General features: G+C 37.4%; 1 protein-coding gene across 1 annotated transcript in view; it reads right to left on the bottom strand.

The window, feature by feature from the left end:
- The window catches only part of LOC143034309 (uncharacterized), a 334,099-nt gene that overhangs the window by 27,122 nt on the left and 282,208 nt on the right, over nt 1–24,769 (bottom strand). The window contains exons 8-10 of the mRNA XM_076200244.1: nt 21,900–22,119; nt 16,406–16,548; nt 3,664–3,891 (exon numbers count right to left, since the gene is read on the bottom strand). Of these exons, the coding sequence (XP_076056359.1) occupies nt 3,664–3,891; nt 16,406–16,548; nt 21,900–22,119 (591 nt within the window). The remainder of the gene's footprint in view (nt 1–3,663; nt 3,892–16,405; nt 16,549–21,899; nt 22,120–24,769) is intronic.

Here is a 24,769-nt window from a genome sequence, read left to right as displayed (position 1 = left end):
CACACATTTTCTGTATTTATTGCCAGTATTTTCTGTAGTGTAACATTTTTTCTGAAGAAGCACCATAGTGTGAAACTAGTTAAAGAATAATCTCTCGTTCTATTTGTGTGTTTTCCCCTCTGCCTCTCTCACAACATAGAATAGATACACTAAAGTAAATGTACAGATAATACATAGGTGTACTCATAAGTGTACAAGTATACATTTAATTACAAATAATGGTGCGAGTACATATAATAGTACAAATACATGTATTAGTACAAGTATGCATGCAAATACATGTACATACTTGTATTCTATATGTACTCATATATATACAAATAGTTATACATATATGTATACTTCTACAAGTATGCATAAGCATACATATTAGTATGACTATGAGAATGTGTATGTGTATGATTACCAGAGCTGGGATTTTGTAGAAAAAATCTACCACCGGTATCGGTAGTCAGTAGCGAGCCGCGTCCAATCGGTATCGGTAGATTAGAAAAGCTCTATATATAATAAAAAATGCTTTTAAAAGCCCATAACACACTTTTTAAGTTATGTAGTGCCGTCTCCACTCATGTTTGTATTACCTACATTAATCCTTGTTTTTATCATTCCAATTATCCCCTTGCAATCTTGGAGGATTCCTCCGCAAGTTGAGTTCTCCTTCTATCATCTTAGATGCTTTCTCTGACACTAATGTGTGATCACTCCCTGTGTCCACCAATGCTCTCAGTTGTTGGCCTCCTACTTCTGTAGTGATCACCGGGGTTGATTTTCTGTAACTCTGTCACTTTGAACCTTTGGAGTTTGAGCGGTACTTGCCCTTTATCAAGGCCGGGCAATTCGGGTCTCCCCTCCTACAATTCAGCATTCCACAATCAAAACAATGGCCAGGGGGTGGTTTCCTCCAACAGTCTTTTAACCAATGGGAGGCCGTTTGGCAGTACTGGCAGTATCTGAGTCGGTCGCTACCTTCTTGCTTATTCCTCCCCATCTCCTGCTCTAATCGAACCTCTAGTTTGCGGATCCTATCCATGAGTGCATCTACGTCGACATCACCCCGGGTACGGCTGTCTCTACTCTCCTTGGCGTGTATCACGTTCACTGGTGAGTCCCTTTGAACCATCAGGTACTGCCTCTCGTTCTTAAACCTAGTTAGAAAGTGGCTAAGGGGGTATCTATCGTTTAAGAACCCCTCCATTCTTTCCCTGGATTGTGGGGGTAACCCATTACACAGCTTCCTTTTGATGGTCTGGTCCAGGTGTGGCAAGCATTCACTCGGGACTCTCGTCTCGAGAACTGCATGAAGGTATCTAAATTCATGTATGAATGTCTCTGGCGACTCTACCCAGTCATATCTCATGCTCTCTAAGTCCTGCCATGCTCGATCTAGGTTAACTTCGATGCCGTATTCCCTCTGTAACCTCGTCTTAAAGGACTCCCATGAGTGGATGGTTCCTCTCTTTTGATTGGTGTATATTACGGCGGCTAATTCCGGGCTGGCCCTTCTCTTTGCAATCAGGACTCTTTCCTGGTCATCGTCACTGCATCGCTCCACTAGCTCGATGAAGAGTTGGAATTTGGGTATGGCATCAAGTCCCCGTAAATCTTCCAACTTTAGTATGGGGATGCCGTTTGGGTCCGCGAGTATCTTTGGTTTTTCCTCCTTTATTGCGGTTTTGTGTGTGAATTGGGCATTCTGTGCCTGTATGTCGATTACGTTCCTTAACGCATCTATTACATCCCATAGTCCTTCGTTACCCCTTCGTTCATTTGTAGCACCTGTTCCTTGGCCTCCTCCTGGGTGAAATTCCAGATCAGGTCGGTTTTCCGTCCTTACCCTTGCTCCTTCTCCTCCTGGGTTAAACCCCCATTCGGGTCTATCTTCCATCCTTGCTCTCACCTCTTCTTCCTCTCCTGAATTAGATTCCCATTCAGTTTTGGTATCCATCTTCACTTGATTGACTTTAACAATGCCTAGTCCTATCAAAGCTGTACACCTTAACACATCACTTCCCCTCACAATTTCATTCGTTATTACTTTTATACCCCTACTTAGTGACTGTCGAGGACCTATCCTGTCTATGATGACACTACTGTCAATCCGAAAGGTACACAAGCTTTTAAGACGAACAGATAAGTGGGCTTCAGGTTGGTTAATAGCGTAAATCCCACCGCTGCCGCCAAAAATGTAGTGCCGTCTCCACTCATGTAACGGCGAGCAGCGTCTCGAACGACTTTTATCAAGGTCTTATAACTGAGGGGTGGAAGGGCGAGGTGGTTGAGGCGCCTCGTCTGACTAGGGTTCGACCAAGAGCTCCTCGAATGAGAGTGATCAACAATATCCATATAAGTACGGATTGGGAATTAAAAAAAAAAGAGATATACGCTGCCACCACCCAATCGCTTATAAGGATATGTGTGATCAATGAAGGAACCATTAGTTAATCCTGTCTATCAGACGTCTCCTCCCTCTCAGGTCGTTAGTAGCGAGTAGCCTCCCGACTTAAGTTATTTCTCTCTTATTTAGGTTAACTTAAGAATAGAAGTAAATTAGAGTCTTTTAATACCTTATTTAAGTTCAAAAATACATACCTTATTTAATAAATGAATTTCTCTCTCAAAAAATAAACATCTAACTGAAAAAAAGTTAAATTTAAACAAACTAGACAATACAGCATTATATATTAACTTTTAAACATTTGATTAAAACACTAGGCGATGAGGCTGAGCACGTGGTCAAGAGCGTAGGAGCTAGAGCGTAGGTGTACTCGCGTCGGGAGGCCAAACGAGAGTGGGGCTCCCGCCAAAACTTTTGGCGGGAGCAAGAATCTGCTAGGTCGTGGCGGCCTCTGATTGGCTGAGAACGCCCAGAACGGCCGGTGATTGGCTAAGCGTGATGACATCAAAGTAATTCCTGGAATTTCCTGCTAACTGCTTCCCATAGATGTGCTCGAACGTGTTGAAACTTGTCCGTTTCATTTTGCCGGGGTCGTCTTCTCTTAAGTCTTAACAAAAAAGTCCCGCGCTCGCTTTTTCAATCTACCGATACCGATTGACTGCCAATCATGCAATCGGTAGCGGTATTCGGTAGTTTCTTCAAAATACCGAATGATCGGTATCGGTAGCAGAAATCTACCGCCAGTAGTACCGATCTACCGATCTACCGACTACCGAATGTCAATTGGTAGTCCCAGCTCTGATGATTACACTTAATCACATAACCATTTAACTACCAAAACTTGATAATTTACCCTCTTCCTCTAATTCACACTGCTCTTCCCTATTCACTACCTCTGTTCCCTCCCCATTCATCTCAATTAACACATGTCCATACATTTTACTGACTACAAAGTCTGATCTATCTGAAATTACATTTACAATTCATCTCCCTTCCCCTTGTATAGCACAACTCCTCCAATCCCCAGGAGTACTTCCTTCTCTCAGATACAATCAATAATCTTACCAGCCATTCCATTACTATTACATCCATCCAATGCAGATGCCCTTCCAGCTTTCACTTCTTTTAATAGTACATAAACCTCCTCTTAACACAGCTTCATCATTCTCCTCACCTGTCACCTTCTAGCATATCTTAGTGTGACATTCAAAGCCTCCTTGTTCTCCTCTTTATGTAAACATCAATAAGGTAGTGCACAATTATTTTACCTGAACAAGATGACTGAGTCGTAATCTGGCTAAAAGTTCCTCAAGAGTCCGAGATCTGCCCCTCCGAGTTGTCCCTCTTGAACTGCTTACTCGGGATCTTCGTGGTGCACGCTGCTGTTCTATCTCCTCTTCAACCAAAATAAACTTGAAATGTCCTACTCGACCACCAACACAGCCCTTCCAGAGTCCAGAAGGATTCTTGGCAATTATGTCAATGACATCCCCTTTCTGAAAGACATATTTGGCTGTAAATGATTGGAAGGAGACAACTGTGTAGTAAGGGTTTTTTTATGACAACATTAAATCCGGGTGGAATGATAAATGTATGAAAAATAGTTACTTAAGAGATAAATGCAAAGAGTTTGTAGTGATGTATCATGTAATGTATTTACCTAGCTGTATTTACCTAGTTGTATTTTGCGGGAAGGGGTGCTACGCTCATAGTGTCCCGCCTTTGTTTCTCGCAGTGTCTAGTTTGCTCTTAAACTCATGAATGGTTTTTGCGCACACTATTTCATTATCCAGTTTGTTCCAAGTGTCCACTACTCTATGTGGAAAACTGTTTTTCTTCTGATTTCTTCTGTAGCTATGTTTTTTTTATTTTCTTTCCATGTCCTCTTGTCCCAGTTTAACAAGTCCTCTCTATCAAGTATTTCTGTGCCCTTCATGATTCTGTAGTTGCTCTAAAGTTGGTAACTCCAGCTTAGCCAATCTCTCCTCAAATGACAAGTTTGCTAGTGCAGATGCCATTTCTGTTGCTGCTCTCTGGATTTTTTCTATTTTCTTTATATTCTATTTGGTATTGGGTGACCACAATGTTGCTGCATATTCAAGTCTAGGCCTTATCAGTGTGACCAATATTTTTTTTAATAATTTCTTTGTTCAAATATGTAAATGCCACTTTTATTGATGTTAGCAAGTTGTAGGATTTTCCAACAATTTTGTTTATCTATTTATCATAGGGCAAGTCGTTTGAGATTATTACACCCAAATCTTTTTCGGATCTCTCCTTCTTTACCTCCTTGGTTTCAATTTTATATTGTCCTGATATTCTGTTTTTGTTTTTTCCAAACTCCATTATGCTACACGTGTTAATATTGAAGTCTACTTCCCATTTCTGACTCCAGTTCCATACCTTATTCAGGTTTTCCTGCAGTGATTCACAATCCTTTTCAGTTTTGACTTTCCTTAACAGTTTGGCGTCATCTGCAAAGAAGCTCATGTAACATTTCACATCATTATCCATGTCATTCACATAAATAGCAAACATTATTGGAGCCAATACAGATCCTTGCTGTACTCCACTGATCACCTCTTTCCAACCTGAATATTTTTCTCTGAGCACTACTCTCATCTTTCTTCCAATCACGAAGTCCTCCATCCATTTTAGTAGGTTCCCTTGTATCCCTCCTACATGTTCCAGTTTTTTTAATAACTTTTTGTGTGGCACTTTGTCAAAAGCTTTTTGTAAGTCCAGGAAGGCACAATCAGCCCATCCATTCCTTTCTTGCACTATGTCTATTAATCTTGAGTAGAAACATATTAAGTTTGTGGTACATGATCTTCCTTGTCTGATCCCAAATTGTCTTGGGTTTATTATATTGTTGTCTTCCAGTTGTTTTACCCATCTATTCTTGATTATTTTCTCACAAATTATGGCTATAGTGCTTGTTAGTGAGACTGGCCTATAGTTAGTTGGTTCTTCCTTGTTTCCTCCTTTATATGTTGGTACAATGTTAGCATTTTTCCAGTCTTTTGGTATTTTTCCTTCTTTAAGTGAGCAATTTATTATGTTATGTATTTTGTTTGTTAGTTCTTTGCATTCTTTTAGAATCCAATTTGCAATTCCATCTGGGCCATGTGATTTCCTGACATCAAGATTTGATAGATGTTCCAATATTTATTTTTGTGTTGTTATCTTGTTCATGGGGGGAGGTCGCCTTTCATTACCTTCGTCCCAATATTGTGCTTTCTCTCTAGTGAAGACAGATTTGAAGTGATTATATTTTTATTCATGACTTCGGTCATTTCTAATTCTATGTATTCTATATTCCCTTGGCATAGTTTCACCATTTCCTGTTTGTTTTTAAGTTTACCATTCACGTATCGATAGAATGGCTTGGGTTGCTCTTTGCATTTATCTATGATATCCTTTTCATGGTCCCTTTTTTCCTCTCTTCTCACTTTAACATATTTATTTCTGTAGTTTATATAAACTTGCCATTTTCCAGTTATTATTATTTTTTTTTTATCTTTTCTCCATCTTTTCCAAGCTCTGTCCCTTCTGTCATTTGCCTCACTGCATCTTTTGTTGAACCAGCATTTAATGTACACTCTCTCTAGCTTCTGTCTTGGTACATGACCATTCACCCCTTCATTGTAATTATCCATCAAGATATCCCATTTCTCTTCCACTTTTGTCTTCCATGTAAATTTTTTCCCATTTTGCATTCTGGAAGAATTTCTTTAATTTTGCAAAGTCCGTTTTGTTGTACATCAATCTTCCTTTCCTATGCTTTTCATTTCTCTCCATATATATTTCTTCCTTTAGTTCAGTCTCAATGAGTATATAGTCCCTCTTTCCAATTGGCGTCTTGTATTGGATTTTATCCACAATTTCAGGTTCTATTGTAAATATTAAATCTAGTTTCAATGGCTCCTCGTTATTTCTGTATCTGGTATTTTCACTGACCCACTGAATCATTGTATATTCCATGGTCATGTCCAGTAGTACATAATCCTACAAGTCTTCTCCTCCTCTCGCTGTCATGTTCTCCCAACAAATTTCTTTGCAATTGAAGTCCCCCAAAATTACCAGATTACCCCTGTCCATTAGTATCTCATTTAATGATTGCCTTGTATCTTCTAGCATTTTTGTATGCTCGTTCTCTTTCCAAGCGTTTGTTTTTGGGGGCACATAAGTCACCACAAACTTTCTACTTTTCATGTTCTTGTCTTCAACTTTTATCATGATCAGTTCTACATTACCTTTGGCCTCCAAAATTTTTGTCACATTCAAGTTTCTTGGCCTAGAACATGATTCCTCCTTCCTGTTTCTTGTCTCTGTTTTTAATCCAGTAATTGTATAGTCCATGTCCAACATCAATGGATGGTATTTCACCCTTTAGTTTAGTCTCCACAATTCCCATTATGTCTGGTTTTTCTTCTAGCAGGTAATCATTAAGTTCATTCAGTCCTGAAATTAATCTGTTGATGTTGGTATAGGCCACTTTCAATTTTCTTCTTTCTCTATTTTTTTTTTTTTTGTCTTTGGTTTGCCCATTCTGATGTACAATTTCCTCAGTCTCATGTTGATTACTCTCCAATAGAATTCCTTGCTTTCGGTCTCCGTTCTCTTTGTGTTTTTTTCCTTTGCTTCATCTCTTAGTGGTTTTTTTTTCTTCTAATTCCTCAATACTAATTTCTCTTCTTATCCATATCTTGTTATACTTTTCACTCCTTGCCAAGTTACCTACTTTTTCAAATATGTCTTCAACATGTATATCATTACATGTATACATATACTACCAGACCTTGCCCAACACAACTTCACCATGCACAAAGTTTGCATTTACACAATTAGGTAAAATATCCCAGAATTTGCTGAACATGACCATGATTCACAACAGTACGATTTGAATAGCCCGCCGGGTCATGTTGTGCATCGGTGTCTGGAAAGGGTCTGGGAACCCAACCTATTTTTTCCCATGAGACCTGTTATTTGCCCAACACGATTTTCATCCTACACAACAGGCAAAGGAACCTAACACTTGTTTTTTGGGCAAGGTCTGACTGTATATCATATAGTAATTAATCATGTATACATCACCCATGATGATATATGGAGCAGACTTGGAATATATGGAACATACTAAGGAATATATTGTATGTTTTTGAGATGAAGTGTTACAGAAACTTGGAATATAAGGGACATACAAAGGAGTACAGGAGTCCCTCAAATAATGCGGGGGTTAGGTTCCTGAAATTACTGCGTATGACCAAATCCGCGTATGCTGACTTTCCATATTAAATACCGACAACCGTATGTATGTATTTACCTAGTTGTATTTTACGGGAAGGGGAGCTATGCTCGTGGGGTCCCGTCTTCATATCTCATTTTATCTAAACTATTTTTAAATTCATGTATTGTTTTTGCACACACCACTTTCTCATCTAACTTGTTCCAACTGTTTATTACTCTGTGAGGAAAGCTGTTCTTTTTCAAGTCTCTTCTATAGCTGTCTTTTTTTATTTTCTTTCCGTGTCCTCTTGTATTTCTGTCATCCCATTTTATCAGATTCTTTCTATCAGTAATTTCTATGCCTTTCATGATTCTGTAAATAGCTATCAAATCTCCTCTCTCTCTTCTTTGCTCTAGTGTCTGTAGTTCAAGTTTTTCTAGTCTCTTCATATGATAGTTTTGAGAGTGTTGGTGCCAGTTTTGTAATTGCTCTTTGTATTCTTTCAAGTTTTTTTATACATTTTTTTGTACTTGGTGACCATATCATTGCTGCATATTCCAATCTTGGTCTTATCAGGGTGATTAGGATTTTCTTCACCATTTCTTCATCCAGGTATGTAAATGCAACTTTGATTGTTCTTATTAAATTATAAGTTTCTCCAAAAATCTTATTTATATGTTTCTCAGGTGACATATTATTCATAACAATGACTCCCAGGTCCTTCTCATTTTCTACTTTTTTTATTCCTTCTTCTCCCAATTTATATGCTCCTGTTATTCTGTTTTTGTTTTTTCCAAATTCCATTATACTACAGTTTTTTCTATTGAACTCCATCTCCCACTTCCTACTCCATTCCTGTACTATATTTAGATCTCTCTGTAGTGATTCACAATCTTCTTCAGTTTTCACTCTTTTCAGTATTTTTGCATCATCTGCAAAGAAGCTCATATAGCTTTCAATTCCTTCATCCATATCATTAATATATATAGCAAACATTATTGGGGCCAGAACTGTTCTTTGCGGAACACCGCTTATTACTTCATCCCATTTTGAGTGCTGGTTTCTTATCACTACTCTCATTTTTCTTTCTTGCAAAAAGTCCTCCATCCAATTTAGTAGTTTTCCCTGTATTCCTCCTTCAGTTTCTAATTTCTTAAGCAACTTCTTATGTGGTACTTTGTCAAAAGCTTTCTTTAGGTCTAGAAATGCACAGTCCGCCCATCCATCTCTTTCTTGTATTATATCTATTAGCCTTGAATAGAAACATATTAAATTGGTGACGCATGATCGTCCTTGTCTGAATCCAAATTGCCTTGGATTTAACACTTTGTTTTTTTCTAAATATTTTACCCATCTACTTTTGATAATTCTTTCACAAATTTTTGCTATTGTACTTGTTAGAGAGACTGGTCTATAGTTGGTAGGGTCTTCTTTATTTCCTCCTTTATATATAGGTACTATATTTGCTTTTTTCCAATCTTCTGGAACTTTTCCTTCTTTCAAGGAACTGTTTAGTATGCTATGTATTTTGTCTGCCAGTTCATTCCTGCATTCTTTCAGAATCCAGTTTGCTATATCATCTGGTCCATGCGATTTTCTGACATCAAGATTACTCAAGTGTGTCAATATTTCATTCTTTGTTACTTCTATTTCTTCCATAGGGGGGACTTTCTCTTTCCATTCAATCTCTTCAGGTTCTATGTTCTCCCTTGTAAACACTGATTTAAAATGTTTGTTCATAATTTCCGCCATTTCCATTTCTTCAGTGTATTCAACTCCCTCTTGTCTTAATTTCTCCAAGTCTTGTTTGTTTTTCAGTTTATTGTTTACAAATCTGTAGAATAGATTTGGTTGATCTTTACACTTTTCTATGACATCTTTTTCATATTTTCTCTTTTCCTCTCTGCACGTTTGTACATATTCATTTCTATAACAAGTATATATTTTCCATTTTTCAGGTCTTCTGTCTTTTTTCCATCTGGTCCAGGCTTTGTCTCTTTTGTCTTTTAACTCCCTACAACTTTTGTTGTACCAGCATTTTACATATTCTTTTTCTTGTTTTTGTCTTGGGACATACTTTTCCACTCCTTTTTTGTAAATTTTTGTCAAAATATTCCATTTCTCTTCCACTGTTGTTTCTTCTTTGTATATTCCTTCCCAGTTTTCTTGTTGAAAGAATTCTCTTATTTTATCAAAGTTTGTTTTTTCATACATCATTCTTCCTTTTCTATATTGTTCATTTCTTTTCATGTATTTTTCTTCATTTAGTTCCAGTTCAATCAATATGTGGTCACTTTTATTTATTGGTGTTTTATATTCAATCTTGTCCACTATTCTAGGTTCAGATGTAATTATTAGGTCTAGTCTTGATGGTTCTTCTTCATTTCTATACCTAGTTTTCTCCTGTATCCACTGTGTCATTGTATGGTCAGTAATCATCTCAAGTAGAGCGTTTTCCCATGAGCCATCTCCACCCTTTACTGTCATCTCTTCCCAGCAGATTTCTTTGCAATTAAAGTCGCCCATCATAACTATTCTTCCTCCATCTTCCATTATTTTATTTAATGTTATCTTTGTGTCCTCTAACATACTTTTATGTTCACTCTCCTCCCATGAGGCTGTTTTCGGAGGCACATAATTTATCACAAATTTTCTGCTCTTCTTATCTCTGTCTTCCACTTCTATCATAATCATCTCTACTGTATTCTTTCCATATATGACACCCTTCACGTTTATATCCTTCTTAGTCAGGAGCATAACTCCACCCCCTTGCTTTTTCTCTCTGTTTTTAATCTAATAATTATATACATAATGTCCTACACTGTTGGGTGGTAGTGGGCCTTTTAATTTTGTTTCTACAATTCCCATTATGTCCGGTTCTTTTTCTTTCAAATAATCATTCAGCTCATTCAATCCTGTTATTAATCCATCTATATTTGTGTAAGACACTCTTAGTTTTCTGTCACTTCCATTGTGTTCTCTGTTTCCCTTTTGTTTTTCTCTTGTATGTCGAACTGCCTTAGTTTCATATTCACTACTCTCCAATAGAATCTCTCTTTCTCTGACTCCGTTCTGCTCTCGTTTTTTTTCTTAGCTTCAAGTCTTTTCTGCTTTTCTTCCTCTCTTTCCTCTTTATTCATTTTCCTTTTTATCCATACCTTTTTATATTGTTCACTTGTTGCTAGTTTCCCTGTTTTGGATAAGATATTCTCTGCCGTCGTTTGTGACCTGAATTTAATCTTAATTGGTCTGGTCTTATCTGTACTATACTTTCCGAGTCTGAATTTTTCCTCAATTTCCTTCATAATTTCTGGTTCATCTTCCTGAACTAATTTTAGTAAACTGCTTACTTTTTCATTTTCCTCATTGGTTCTTGAGGTTCTATCTGGGTTATGTTTCTCTTCCATTCCTAATATAATTATACATTTCTTTTTGTCAGCTAAGTCTCTTACTATATTCTCCTTCTGTCTCATCACTTTAATAACTGAGTCTTCAGTTTGTTCTCTCATTTGCTATTTAATTATATCAGTAAATGCAACTTTACTGTTTTCTTTTATCGACTTCCATCCCTCTCTGTTTTCTTTACTATTCCTCTTCAATTCCTCATTCTCCACCTTTACTTCTTTTAACTGTCTTTTCAGGTTTTCTATTTCATCAGTTAAGTTTTTGTTCGCCTTCTCTAGTTCTTCCAATTTTTCAACCCTTTGTAGAATGTTGTTAACATAACCGAACCTACGCTCCAAGTCCTCGATCATCTTATCGACCTTCTCTTCTAGTCTTGTCAGTCGGGGGGGGGTGGGGGTGGGGGGGGGTGGGGGGGGTTGTGTCCCCCCCACCCTCTTTAAATCCCTGGAAAATATTCTCATTACTTTCTACTGTATTGCTCTTATCTATACTTCTAATCTTTACATTTTTATTAGACATTTCATCGTCGCTCAGCTGATCGGGGGGCTGTTTGTTTACCTTTCGCCTGTCTGCCTGGGCCAATTCTACTCCTTCCTCATTTCCTTCCATTTCCCCAGCAATCCCTCCCCTTCTCCTCTTTCCCTACTTTCCCACTACCCCACGAGCAATTTTCCTCCCACTCTGCAAATACAATAGGCACTTTTCTTTGCTTTGGGATCCTCGAAACTTCAATTTTCTTCAGAACGTCTTCTATGCCGTCCGTTCGTTGAAGTGTGTGTGTGTGTGTATTCACTTGGTCTTTGGATCACGTGTTGGACTCGTGATCGACAGCTATTTCCCTCCTGGAAGAGAGCTCAGAGCTCGTAGGTCCGATCTATGGGTAATGCTATGACCTTGCACACACACACACACACCCAACTCCCCGCCCACGAGAGTCAGAGTAACGACCCGAGGCACAGCGATACCGAAATAATTTCGGCCCTGGGCAGGATTCGAACTGGGTACTGGGAGCACTTCTACTTCCCAGTTCAGCGCTCTACCAACTGTGCCACCGAGTCAGAGTGTGTGTGTGCGTGTATGTGGTGTATGTATGTGTGTGTATTTACCTAGTTGTATTTTACGGGAAGGGGAGCTATGCTCGTGGGGTCCCGTCTTCATATCTCATTTTATCTAAACTATTTTTAAATTCATGTATTGTTTTTGCACACACCACTTTCTCATCTAACTTGTTCCAACTGTCTATTACTCTGTGAGGAAAGCTGTTCTTTTTCAAATCTCTTCTATAGCTGTCTTTTTTTATTTTCTTTCCGTGTCCTCTTGTATTTCTGTCATCCCATTTTATCAGATTCTCTCTATCAGTAATTTCTATGCCTTTCATGATTCTGTAAATAGCTATCAAATCTCCTCTCTCTCTTCTTTGCTCTAGTGTCTGTAGTTTAAGTTTTTGTAGTCTCTCTTCATATGATAGTTTTGAGAGTGTTGGTGCCAATTTTGTAATTGCTCTTTGTATTCTTTCAAGTTTTTTTATACATTTTTTTGTACATGGTGACCATATCGTTGCTGCATATTCCAATCTTGGTCTTATCAGGGTGATTAGGATTTTCCTCACCATTTCTTCATCCAGGTATGTAAATGCCACTTTGATTGTTATTATTAAATTATAAGTTTCTCCAAAAATCTTATCTATACGTTTCTCAGGTGACATATTATTCATAACAATGACTCCCAGGTCCTTCTCATTTTCTACTTTTTTTATTCCTTCTTCTCCCAAATTATATGATCCTGTTATTCTGTTTTTGCTTTTTCCAAATTCCATTATACTACACTTTTTTGTATTGAACTCCATCTCCCACTTCCTACTCCATTCTTGTACTTTATTTAGATCTCTCTGTAGTGATTCACAATCTTCTTCAGTTTTCACTCTTTTCAGTAGTTTTGCATCATCTGCAAAGAAGCTCATATAGCTTTCAATTCCTTCATCCATATCATTAATATATATAGCAAACATTATTGGGGCCAGAACTGTTCCCTGCGGGACACCGCTTATTACTTCATTCCATTTTGAGTGCTGGTCTCTTATCACTACTCTCATTTTTCTTTCTTGCAAAAAGTCTTCCATCCAATTTAGCAATTTACCTTGTATTCCTCCTTCAGTTTCTAATTTCTTAAGCAACTTCTTATGTGGTACTTTGTCAAAAGCTTTTTTTAGGTCTAGAAATGCACAATCAGCCCATCCATCTCTTTCTTGTATTATATCTATTAGCCTTGAATAGAAACATATTAAATTGGTGACGCATGATCGTCCTTGTCTGAATCCAAATTGCCTTGGATTTAGTACGTTGTTTTTTTCCAAGTATTTTACCCATCTACTTTTGATAATTCTTTCACAAATTTTTGCTATTGTACTTGTTAGAGAGACTGGTCTATAGTTGGTAGGTTCTTCTTTATTTCCTCCTTTATATATAGGTACTATATTTGCTTTTTTCCAATCTTCTGGAACTTTTCCTTCTTTTAAGGAACTGCTTATTATGCTATGTATTTTGTCTGCCAGTTCATTCCTGCATTCTTTCAGAATCCAGTTTGCTACTTCATCTGGCCCATGCGATTTTCTGACATCAAAATTACCCAAGTGTGTCAATATTTCATTCTTTGTTACTTCTATTTCTGCCATAGGCGGGACTTTTTCTTTCCACTCAATCTCTTCAGGTTGTATATTTTCCCTTGTAAACACTGATTTAAAATGTTTGTTCATAATTTCTGCCATTTCCATTTCCTCAGTGTATTCAACTCCTCCTTGTCTTAATTTCTCCAAGTCTTGTTTGTTTTTCAGTTTATTGTTTACAAATCTGTAGAATAGTTTTGGTTGATCTTTACACTTTTCTATAACATCTTTTTCATATTTTCTTTTTTCCTCTCTGCACTTTTGTACATATTCATTTCTATAACCAGTATATATTTTCCATTTTTCAGGTCTTCTGTTTTTTTCCATCTGGTCCAGGCTTTGTCTCTTATGTCTTTTAACTCCCTACAACTTTTGTTGTACCAGCATTTTACATATTCTTTTTCTTGTTTTTGTCTTGGGACATACTTTTCCACTCCTTTTTTGTAAATTTTTGTCAACATATTCCATTTCTCTTCCACTGATGTTTCTTCTTTGTATATTTCTTCCCAGTTTTCTTGTTGGAAGAATTCTCTTATTTTATCAAAGTTTGTTTTTTCATACATCATTCTTCCTTTTCTATATTGTTCATTTCTTTTCATATATTTTTCTTCATTAAGTTCCAGTTCAATCAATATGTGGTCACTTTTACCTATTGGTGTTTTATATTCAATCTTGTCCACTATTCTAGGTTCAGATGTAATTATTAAGTCTAGTCTCGATGGTTCTTCTTCATTTCTATACCTAGTGTTCTCTTGTATCCATTGTGTCATTGAATGGTCAGTAATCATCTCAAGTAGAGCATTTCCCCATGAGTCATCACCACTCTTTACTGTCATTTCCCAGCAGATTTCTTTGCAATTAAAGTCGCCCATCATAACTATTCTTCCTCCGTCTTCCATTATTTTAGTTAATGCTATCTTTGTGTCCTCTAACATACTTTTATGTTCACTCTCCTCCCATGAGGCTGTTTTCGGAGGCACATAATTTATCACAAATTTTCTGCTCTTCTTATCTTGGTCTTCCACTTCTATCATAATCATCTCTACTGTATTCTTTCCATATATGACACCTTTCACGTTTATATCCTTATTAGTCAGGAACATAACTCCACCCCCTTGTTTTTTCTCTCTGTTTCTAATCCAATAATTGTATGCATCATGTCCTACACTGTTGGGTGGTAGTGGGCCTTTTAATTTTGTTTCTACAATTCCCATTATGTCCGGTTCTTTTTCTTTCAAATAATCATTCAGTTCATTCAATCCTGTTATCAATCCATCTATATTTGTGTAAGACGCTCTTAGTTTTCTGCCACTTCCATTGTGTTCTCTGTTTCCCTTATGTTTTTCTTTTGTATGTCGAACTGCTTTATTTTCATGTTCACTACTCTCCAATAGAATCTCTCTTTCTCTGACTCCGTTCTTTCCTCGTTTTTTGCCTTAGCTTCAAGTCTTTTCTGCTTTTCTGCCTCTCTTTCCTCCTTATTCATTTCTCTTTTTATCCATACCTTTTTATATTGATCATTTGTTGCTAGTTTCCCTGTTTTGGATAGAACTTTCTCTGCCGTTGTTTGTGACCTGAATTTAATCTTAATTGGTCTGGTCTTATCTGTACTATATTTTCCGAGTCTGAATTTTTCCTCAATTTCCTTTATAATTTCTGGTTCATCTTCCTGGACTAATTTTAATAAACTGCTTACTCTTTCATTTTCCTCCTTGATTCTTGCGGTTCTATCTGGGTTATGTTTCTCTTCCACAGTGCACGATAGTTAAGAGTGTTATAGTGCACGATAGTTAAGTGCACGATAGTTAAGAGTGTTATAGTGACATTTAGGTAGACTAAGATTATATCTCAACCAGTTGAGATTAACTAAGTTAACTAAGTGATTGATACTGTGAAGTGTACCCAAAGTAATAAACCCAAAACGGTGTAAACAGTGTTTACTGTTACCGCCTATAACCCCTGAATTGACCTGGAGCTGGGGAGATACAATATGAGGATTGACTGTATATGGTAAAATAGAAAGCAGTCACCACAGATGTTTGCGATGTTGCCGCGTGTGTGCGTATGCATGCCCAACTTGGCACGAATTTTAAAATGGTTCTCTACATTTGAGATGGTTTTGAAATAAAACCGTGTATGATTGAATCCGTGTTATTCGAATCCACGTTATTTGAGGGACTCCTGAACACTGAATGTTAATGAGATAAAATGTTAGAGTAACATAATGGGTGTTTAAAAATGGATAGGGTGGGAAGGAAGCAGTCAGATGGGGTAGACCAGACTGCTAAGGTGGTCTAGGCATGTGACGAGGATGAAATATTACATGGTTAGATGGACAGAAGAGAGCTTTAGATGCGCATGTTGTGGTTGTTGAGCATATGGAATGCTTCATGGCTAAATGGTGTAGAGCATTGCTACTTGTTCACGAGGTCAGAGTGGAGGTGTATCATGGCTGCTTGGATGAGTGAGTTCATAGTGTGGGTACATTACATTAAATATCCTGTTCCAAAAAGTTCTCTGTAAGGAGGCGTTGTGAGGAATTTGTGACAATAAATTAAATTAAACACATTCAGACTTTAACCCTTTACGTTCAAAGACATGCCACTTGATTATTGCACAAATAAATTAATGAATCTATTACTGAACTGGATTTACCTTAAACGTGCTGTTGGGCTGACTTGAAACCTAACAAAACAATGATTGGGTTACTTACCTTAAACTTGATAGCATCTCGGTCATATGGTGATGGCTGGTAATCAACCAGTGCCCGTGCTCGCCCTATGAAAGGCCCTGTATAAGTTTCAGCTTCTTCCCCACCTGACAAAGATGATCGATTGCTCCCTGATGCTGTCTGGCCTGCAAGATGAACCAACATAGTAAGATATATTTTTACTGTATAGATGCAAGGTTGGGCAATCAACCAATCAATTTGTTGCCCTAAGTCTCTCTTGCAGAAGTCCCATGGCAACTGGCAACTGCCACCAGATTAGCTCATAAGTCACTTGGGGAAGAAATATTGTGTTGTCTGGGTATAGCTAAGGTGGGGCAGGATTATTCTGTGTTAGTATTGTCTTTGTGTTGGATGATGACCTGAACACAGTCATTCTAGTGTTGCTCTTGCTTAATTTGGGAGGGATGTTTCAGTGGAGTTAATGTCTTGTGGAGTTTGATAGAAAAGACCTTTTGGTGGTTTGTGATATTGGTGTGAATGTGTTTTGTATGGATGTGTTGTGCAGTGCAGGTGGTCAGTATGCATGCAGGATTCACTATCCTTCAACATAACTGGAAAAGCCTCCTGGGTGTTTCAATTGCTACATTAAGAATTAGGTGAAAGTATCTTTTTAATTTGAGATGAATTAAAGGATGCTTGTAGGCTGAGTGGGTTAAGGTGTCACTACTTGTGGCAGAGATCAAATTAATAGCAGTTTGAACACATCCACTTATGAGTTGGACCAAGGGCATTGTTCATTAAATTTCACACTACAAAGTCCTCTGTAAGGGGCACCACAACAGCCTCCTGATAGGAGTTTATGATGTTAAACTAAATCATCTTTTGAAACTGCCTATTTTCTAAAAGTGGAGAGACAGAAAGAGAGGGGGAGAGAGAAAGTGAGGGCAAAAAAAAAACAAGAAAAAAAAACAAGAAAAAAAAAAAGAGAGAGAGAAAACAGTTGGAGCAAGACAATCCCAAGATTTTGTCCACTTCCTACCATGTGTATCAAGGATACAGTGAGTCCTAGTTCAGTGGAAGGCAAATTTATATATTACTGAAAACCATGTCCCTTTTTGGTATATCCAGACATTCCAGGATACTGGGAATTTTGCAACACTAGTGAAAATTTTAAGAGATATAAACCTATTTCATGCTACAGAACCTCCATTTTGGATGAGCAGCATTTATTTTATAGCCAAATAATTTTGAGTAGAAATACTTTACACACATGGATTATGAGTAGAAAAAATGAAATAAAAAAAGGACTACAGGAATGTATCTCCTTTCGTGTATATCACAATTAGGTAAAAACAAAAAATGCAGAGATTTAGCAAATAGGTAGGGAGATTAATCATTAACATAAGATCATTTATACCAATATATGTGTAAAGCAAGGTCATATATACACACCCAGGTAAATCTGTCATTGATGTGTGCATATGCATATATTATATTTACCTAGTTGTATTTACCTATTTGCATCTTACGGGAAGGGGAGCTATGCTTGTGGAGTCCTGTCTCTATATCTTGCCATATCTAATTTGCTCTTAAATTCATGTATTGTTTTTGCACACATTATTATTTTGTCTAGTATGTTCCATACATCCACCACTCTGTGATGAATTTTTTTTCTGGTCTCTTCTATAACTGTCCTTTTTGAGTTTCTTTCCATGTCCTCTTGTGTTTCTCTTATCCCAATTTCTCTATCAAGGGCTTCCACACCTCTCATAATTCTATAGATGGTCAACAAGTCACCTCTTTCTCTTTGTCCCAGAGTCGGTAGTTCTAGTTTTGACAATCTTTCTTCATTTGGCATTTTTTATAGCGTTGGGGCCATCTTCGTAGTTGCTCTCTGGATTCTCTCAATTTTCATCATATTCTTTTTAGTACTGGGTGACCATACTGTCACTGCGTACTCCAATTTAGTCTTTATCAGCGTGACTAGTATTTTCTTCACCCTTTCTTCATCCTAGTAAAAGCCACTTTTATTTATCTTGGCAAGTTACAGGTTTTGACGACAATTTTGTTTATATGTTTGTCAGGGGATATATATTTTGTGATGATCACCACAGGTCTTTTTCAGATCCCACTTTTGTTACTTCCTTTTCACCAATTTTATATTGTCCTGATATCCATTTTTCTACTTTTTCCAAATTCCATTATGCTACATTTCTTAATGTTGAATTCCACTTCCTACTTCTGACTCCCTTCCCAGACCCTGTTCAGATCTCTCTGTAGTGAGTCACACAATCCGTTTCAGTATTCACTTTCTTTAACAATTTTGCATAATCTGCACAGAAGTTCATGTAACATTCCACACCTTTGTCCATGTCATTCACATATATGGCAAACATAACTGGAGCCAATACTGATCTTTGTGGAACTCCACTAATTACCTCTTCCCAAGTAAAACTCTTATCTTTGAGCACTACTCTCATTTTTCTTCCATGCAAAAAGTCCTCCATCCATTTCAATAGTTTACCTTGTATCCCTCCTATGGTTTCCAGTTTTCTTAATAGTTTTTTGTGAAGGACTTTACAAAAGCTTTTTGTAGATCTAGGAATGCACAATCAGCCCATCCATCTCTTTCTTGTATTATGTTTAGTAGTCTTGAGTAAAAATAGATCAAATTTGTGGTACATGATCTTCCCTGTCTAAATCCAAATTGTCTCAGACTTGGGATACTGCTCTCCTTCAGATGTTTTATCCATCTACTTTTTATAACTTTTTCACAAATTTTGGCAACCATGCTTGTAAGGGAAACAGGTCTGTAATTTGTTGGGTTTTCCTTATTTCCTCCTTTATAAATTGGTATGAAATCAGCATTTTTCCAGGTTTTTTTGCATTTTTCCTTCTTTGAGTGAGCAACTTATCATGTTATATATTTTATCTGTTAATTCTTCCTTACATTCTTTTAATATCCAATTTGCTATTCCATCCAGGCCATGCAATTTTCTGACATCAAGATTAATTATTTAACCCATTATTTCTTTCTGTGTTACTATTATTTCCTTCATGGGGAGTTGGGGAAGTATTTCACTTCTCTCCCTTCATCCCGATGTTGTATTTTCCCTCTAGTGAAAACCGACTTGGTGTCTGCTCATGACTTCAGCCATTTCTGTATCTTCTGTGTATTCCATATTCCCTTGGCATAATTTCACTATTTCCTGTTTATTTTTTAGCTTACCATTTACATATCTATAGAATAGTTTTGGCTGATCCTTACATTTTTTACTGTCTTTTTCATAGTTTCTTTTTTCTTTCCTGCATATTTTTACATATTCATTCCTTTAATTTATATATATTTGCAACTTTCTAGGTTTTTTTTTTCCATCTTTTCCAAGCTTCATCTCTTCTGTCTTTTGCTTTGCTCCACCTTCTATTAAACCAGCACTTAATATACACCTTTTCCTGCTTTTGCTTTGGGACATATTCATCCACTCCTTTGTATATTTTCATAAGAATCATAATTTTTTTTCCACTTGCATTTCTTCTTTGCAGAATTTTTCCCAGTTTCCTAAGTTTCTCAAAGTCTGTTTATACATCAGTCTTCCTTTTCTGTGTTTCTCATTTCTCTTTATAAATATTTCCTCCTTTAGTTCTAACTCGAGTAGTATGTGGTCACTCTTTGCAATTGGTGTCTTGTATTCAATTTTGTCTACTATTTCAGGTTCTGACATTAATAATAAATCTAGTCTTGATGGTTCTTCATTATTTCTAAATCTAGTGTTTTCTTTTACCCATTGTGTCATTGTATGTTCTATAGTCATGTCAAGTAATACATTTCCCCATTGATCCTCTCCACCTTTCACTGTCATCTCTTCCCAACATATTTCTTTGCAATTAAAATCTCCCACAAGTACCACTTTATTGCCATTCTTCAGCATCTTGTTTAATGAAGTTCTCATATCCTCTAACATTTTGGAATGATATCTCTCTAAGACTTCATTTTTGGGGGCACATAAATCACTGCAAACTTTCTGCTTTTCATGTCACTATCTTGAACTCTTTTTGAGATCATATCTACCCTGTTCTCTCCATATGCAACTTTCATCACATTTAAGTTTTTCTTAACCAGGAACATGACTCCTCTATCTTGTTTCTCCTCCCTATTTCTAAGCCAATGATTATATAATCCATGACCAACACTGTTCAGCACTAGTGGACCCCTTAATTTTGTCTCAACAATTCCTATTATGTCTGGTTTTGCTTCTGACTGGTAATCGTTTAGTTAATTTAATCCTGATATTAATTCATCTATGTTGGTATAAGCTAATTTTAATTTTCTATTCCCTCCATTTTGTTCTCTGAAGCTTTTTTTTTTCCTTGAATATACTATTTTTTCAGTCTCATATCTAACACTCTCCTATAGAACTGTCTTTTTTTTTTTTTTTTTTTAAGCTTTGTTTCTTAATGTCTTAATTTTTTATCTTTCCTCATCATTCATGTCTCTTTTTATCCATATATTTTTATTGTGTTCATTTCTTGCTAATTTTCCTGTTCTTGCTAAGATTTCTTCCACTGCCATTTGTGAACTTAATTTGATCTTTAGTGGTCAACTTTTCCCCTTTCCTTCTGTATATTTACCCACTGTGTACTTCCTCTATTTCACAAAGGAACACAAAGGAAGAACAAACAGCAGTACGCCTACTGGCCCTAACGAGGCTGTTTGTGTTTACTATGCTAAGCTACAGTTAAGAAAACTGGGTAACTAAGGGATAGAAGATGAACTAACACTACTGCTACCACTATGAAGTTTTCCTTCATATGGCAGATTTCTCAGCCTTGGTATCCTTTTGGTCATTCTTTGTTGCACTCTTTCTAGTTTATTAATATCTTTCTGGTAGTATGGGGACCAAAATTGTACACAGTATTTGAGATGGGGACGGACCAAGGAATTATAAAGGTTTAGCAATATTTTTTCTGATTTATTTTCGAAGACTCTTCCAATGAAGCCAACCAATTTATTTGCTGTTTTAACAACGTCTGAGCAATGCTGACTTGGCTTCACGTCATTTGATATTAAAACTCCTAGATCTTTTTCTTTAGTTACCGAGTCCACTATTTTCTAATTCTTGTTCTTTATCTTGTACTACTTTTAGAATGTTTTTTGGCAATTCTTTGTCCTCTTTATCTCTCAGCTGTTCTAAGAAGTCCAAATGCCTTGAAGGGGGGGGTTGGTGGAGAGGTGGTGTATAGATGTCTCGCAAGCTTGGAAGCGTGCTGAATGGAATCCTGTGGCTAGATACCTCGATTCAGGGGGGTTGATTGAAGATGTGGTTTGAAATCAAATATTTTCGATTTCACCACAGATTCTAAGGTGACTAAAACTGCAGGGCACACCTGTGGCAATCAGCAGATGTATGTAATTGTACATGTTTAGATATACCTAAACCACATTCTTTTCAGGTCTAGGAACTACAACACTCCCATGCGCTGCCAAGCAAACACACACAATTATTCATGTGGAGCCACAACCAACCCAATTACCTACCGAGTGGTCCAGTGGAGGGCAGGGCATCCACTGGGGAGGTACTCAAATGTGGCGGTGTGCCTTTTTCATCACCCCCAGTTGAGGGCAAGCCTCCTCCTACTGCCATGTGACCTGGAGAACTTGAAGTGCTACCACGTGGACTCTTCAGCCGGGAGATCTTCTTCTGCATATCCCGCCGTAGTCCCCGCATGCGTCCCACCAGGGAAGCAGAGCCCGTCCTCTGTAATAGTAAATGATTATAATAATAATTGTTGCCTCAAGTTTCAATAATTGGAAACCCACACCCCTACAGTAGTCAGTAAGTCCTTAAGCTTTCCCCCAGACTTATGGAGTAATCTGGTGGCTTTTGCTGGTTACATGGATGCTATGCAGCAAGAGAGATTAGGGTAACCAATTTATTTATTGCACAGATGCTTCAAAGGTTCATGGGATGGATAAAAGTTACACCTACATACAGTGCATGGATATAAATATATCCAGGGCACTGTCATAACTGTTAGGGTGCGCATGTGTGTGTGTGTATTTACACATGAAAGGAGCAATGCTTGTTGAGTTCTGTCTCCTATTCATGTACAACTCTAATTTAATCTATATCCTTGGTTCCCAGTTATCATACCTAGATTTGAATTAGTGTATTATTTGAGCTTGGGTTATGTCAGTTCCTAAGCTATTGCAAGTATTTATGTATCTATTTGGAAAACTGTATTTCTTCACATCCTTAACCACCTCCATACGGTGACGCCTACGTAGGCGGCATGAGGAGCAAGTGGGTACTCAATGATGCCGACGTCGCCATCTTGATTATATTTATTGTAGTCGTATCTACGTAACTTTCATTCTCTCTAAACTGGCTTCATCATATTTTCTATGGTTATCAAAATACACGGATGAAAGAGAACGAACGATTGAGCACTGACTTTATTTTTTATAATGCGATTATTATGACGCAACATCACACGTCGGACAGCTAATGCTGCCAGATATGCAATGTGCCCCGGAGTGAAGAGGTTAAGACATGTGGTCTTTCTTAATTTGTTCACATGACCTCTTAAAGCCCTCCCATCTTTAATCAGATCTCTTCTGTTAATTCAATCTATTCCCTTTAGTGACCTGAATACTGCAATCATATCACCTCTTTCTCTTCAATCTTTCAAAGTTGGCAGAACCAGTGCTTTTAGTCGTTCCTTGGTTGCTGCCCTTTGTATTCTATCAATCTTGCTTATATCCTTCACTTGGGAGATAGTGTTGATGAAAGAGTATTGGGATGGTTTGGACACATGGAAAGAATGAGTGAAGAAAGATTAGTAAAACAAGTGTGGAAGGTAGAGGTGGATGGAGTGAACAGGAGGGAGTGACCGAGGATGGGGTGGATGGATGGGGTCAAAGGGGTGTTGAGAAAGAGGATCTATTGAGGAAAAAAGGGAGAAGACAGAAGATAAGGGTGAGTGGAGAATGGTATGCTTTGATGCATAGAAGGGATTTCTCCCCATATTTTTTTTTTCTGCATGAGGGGATGGAGGGGGGATCACCAATTAAATGAAAAGGCCTTGCTGTGGATGTACTTTGTCTTGCTGCATTGCTTGTGACCCAGAGTAATGAGTAAGATGCAAGGTTGACCCATCATCCAGGAGGAGCCAAGAAAAGAGGGAAAGTGGGAGTGGTGGTGAATGGGAGTGGAGTAGGTGGGGATGTAATGGGTGGGAATGGAATTATACCTTTTGACTTTGGCTACCTCCCTTATAAGGGGGAAAGAGTCCTTGGTATTTGTATGTACTTAATTGTATTTACCTAATTGTAGTTTACAGGAAAGGAGCCATGCTCATTGGGTCCAGTCTCCTATTCTCTAATTTTTCCAACATACTTAGACTCATATTCATGTACAGTTCCAACTTAATCTAGGTATACCCTTGATTTTCAATTACAGTGAGACCTCTCATTAACAGACGTTAATTAGCTGTGTTTGCGGTGTTTATGCTGTGTTTTTGGTGTTTTTGGTGCTGTTGTTTAGTGCATGCAATCACTATGCCACCCAAAAACCACTCCAAAACACCGAAAACTCAGTGAAAACATCATTAACTTGAAAGAATACAAAGAGCAATTACAAAATTGGCACCAACACTCAAAACTATCATATGAAGAGAGACTAGAGCAAAGAAGAGAGGAGATTTGATAGCTATTTACAGAATCATGAAAGGCATAGAAATTATTGATAGAGAGAATCTGATAAAATGGGATGATAGAAATACAAGAGGGCACGGAAAGAAAATCAAGAAAGATAGCTATAGAAGAGATGTGAAAAAGAACAGCTTTCCTCACAGAGTAATAGACAGTTGGAACAAGTTAGATGAGAAAGTGGTGTGTGCAAAAACAATACATGAATTTAAAAATAGTTTAGATAAAATGAGATATGAAGACGGGACACCACGAGCATAGCTCCCCTTCCCGTAAAATACAACTAGGTAAATACAAACACAGCTAATTAATGTCCATTAATGAGAGGTCTCACTGTATCATATTTAGATCTGAACTCATGTATTGTCTGAGCTTGTGCTATATCACCTTCTAAGTTAAGTGTGTGTGTGTTTATCTAATTGTATTTACCTAACTGGTATACAGGATAGGAACAATGCTTGTTGGGTCATGTCTCCTATTATCTAAATTTTTATCATATGCAGCCTCAAATTCATGTACAGTTTCTACCTAACCTATATCCTTGGTTTCCAGTTATCAGATCTAAATCTGAACTCATGTATTGTTTGAGCTTGGGCTATATCTTCTAAGGTATTCCATGTATTTATACATCTATATAAAGAACTGCTTTTTCACATCCTTTAGACATGTGGTCTTTCTTAATTTGCTCCCATGACCTC

The sequence above is a fragment of the Oratosquilla oratoria genome, chromosome 17 (assembly GCF_046742065.1).
Source record: "Oratosquilla oratoria isolate Oo_2021 chromosome 17, ASM4674206v1, whole genome shotgun sequence".
Taxonomy (NCBI): domain Eukaryota; kingdom Metazoa; phylum Arthropoda; class Malacostraca; order Stomatopoda; family Squillidae; genus Oratosquilla; species Oratosquilla oratoria.
This window is presented reverse-complemented; position numbering and strand designations above follow the sequence as displayed.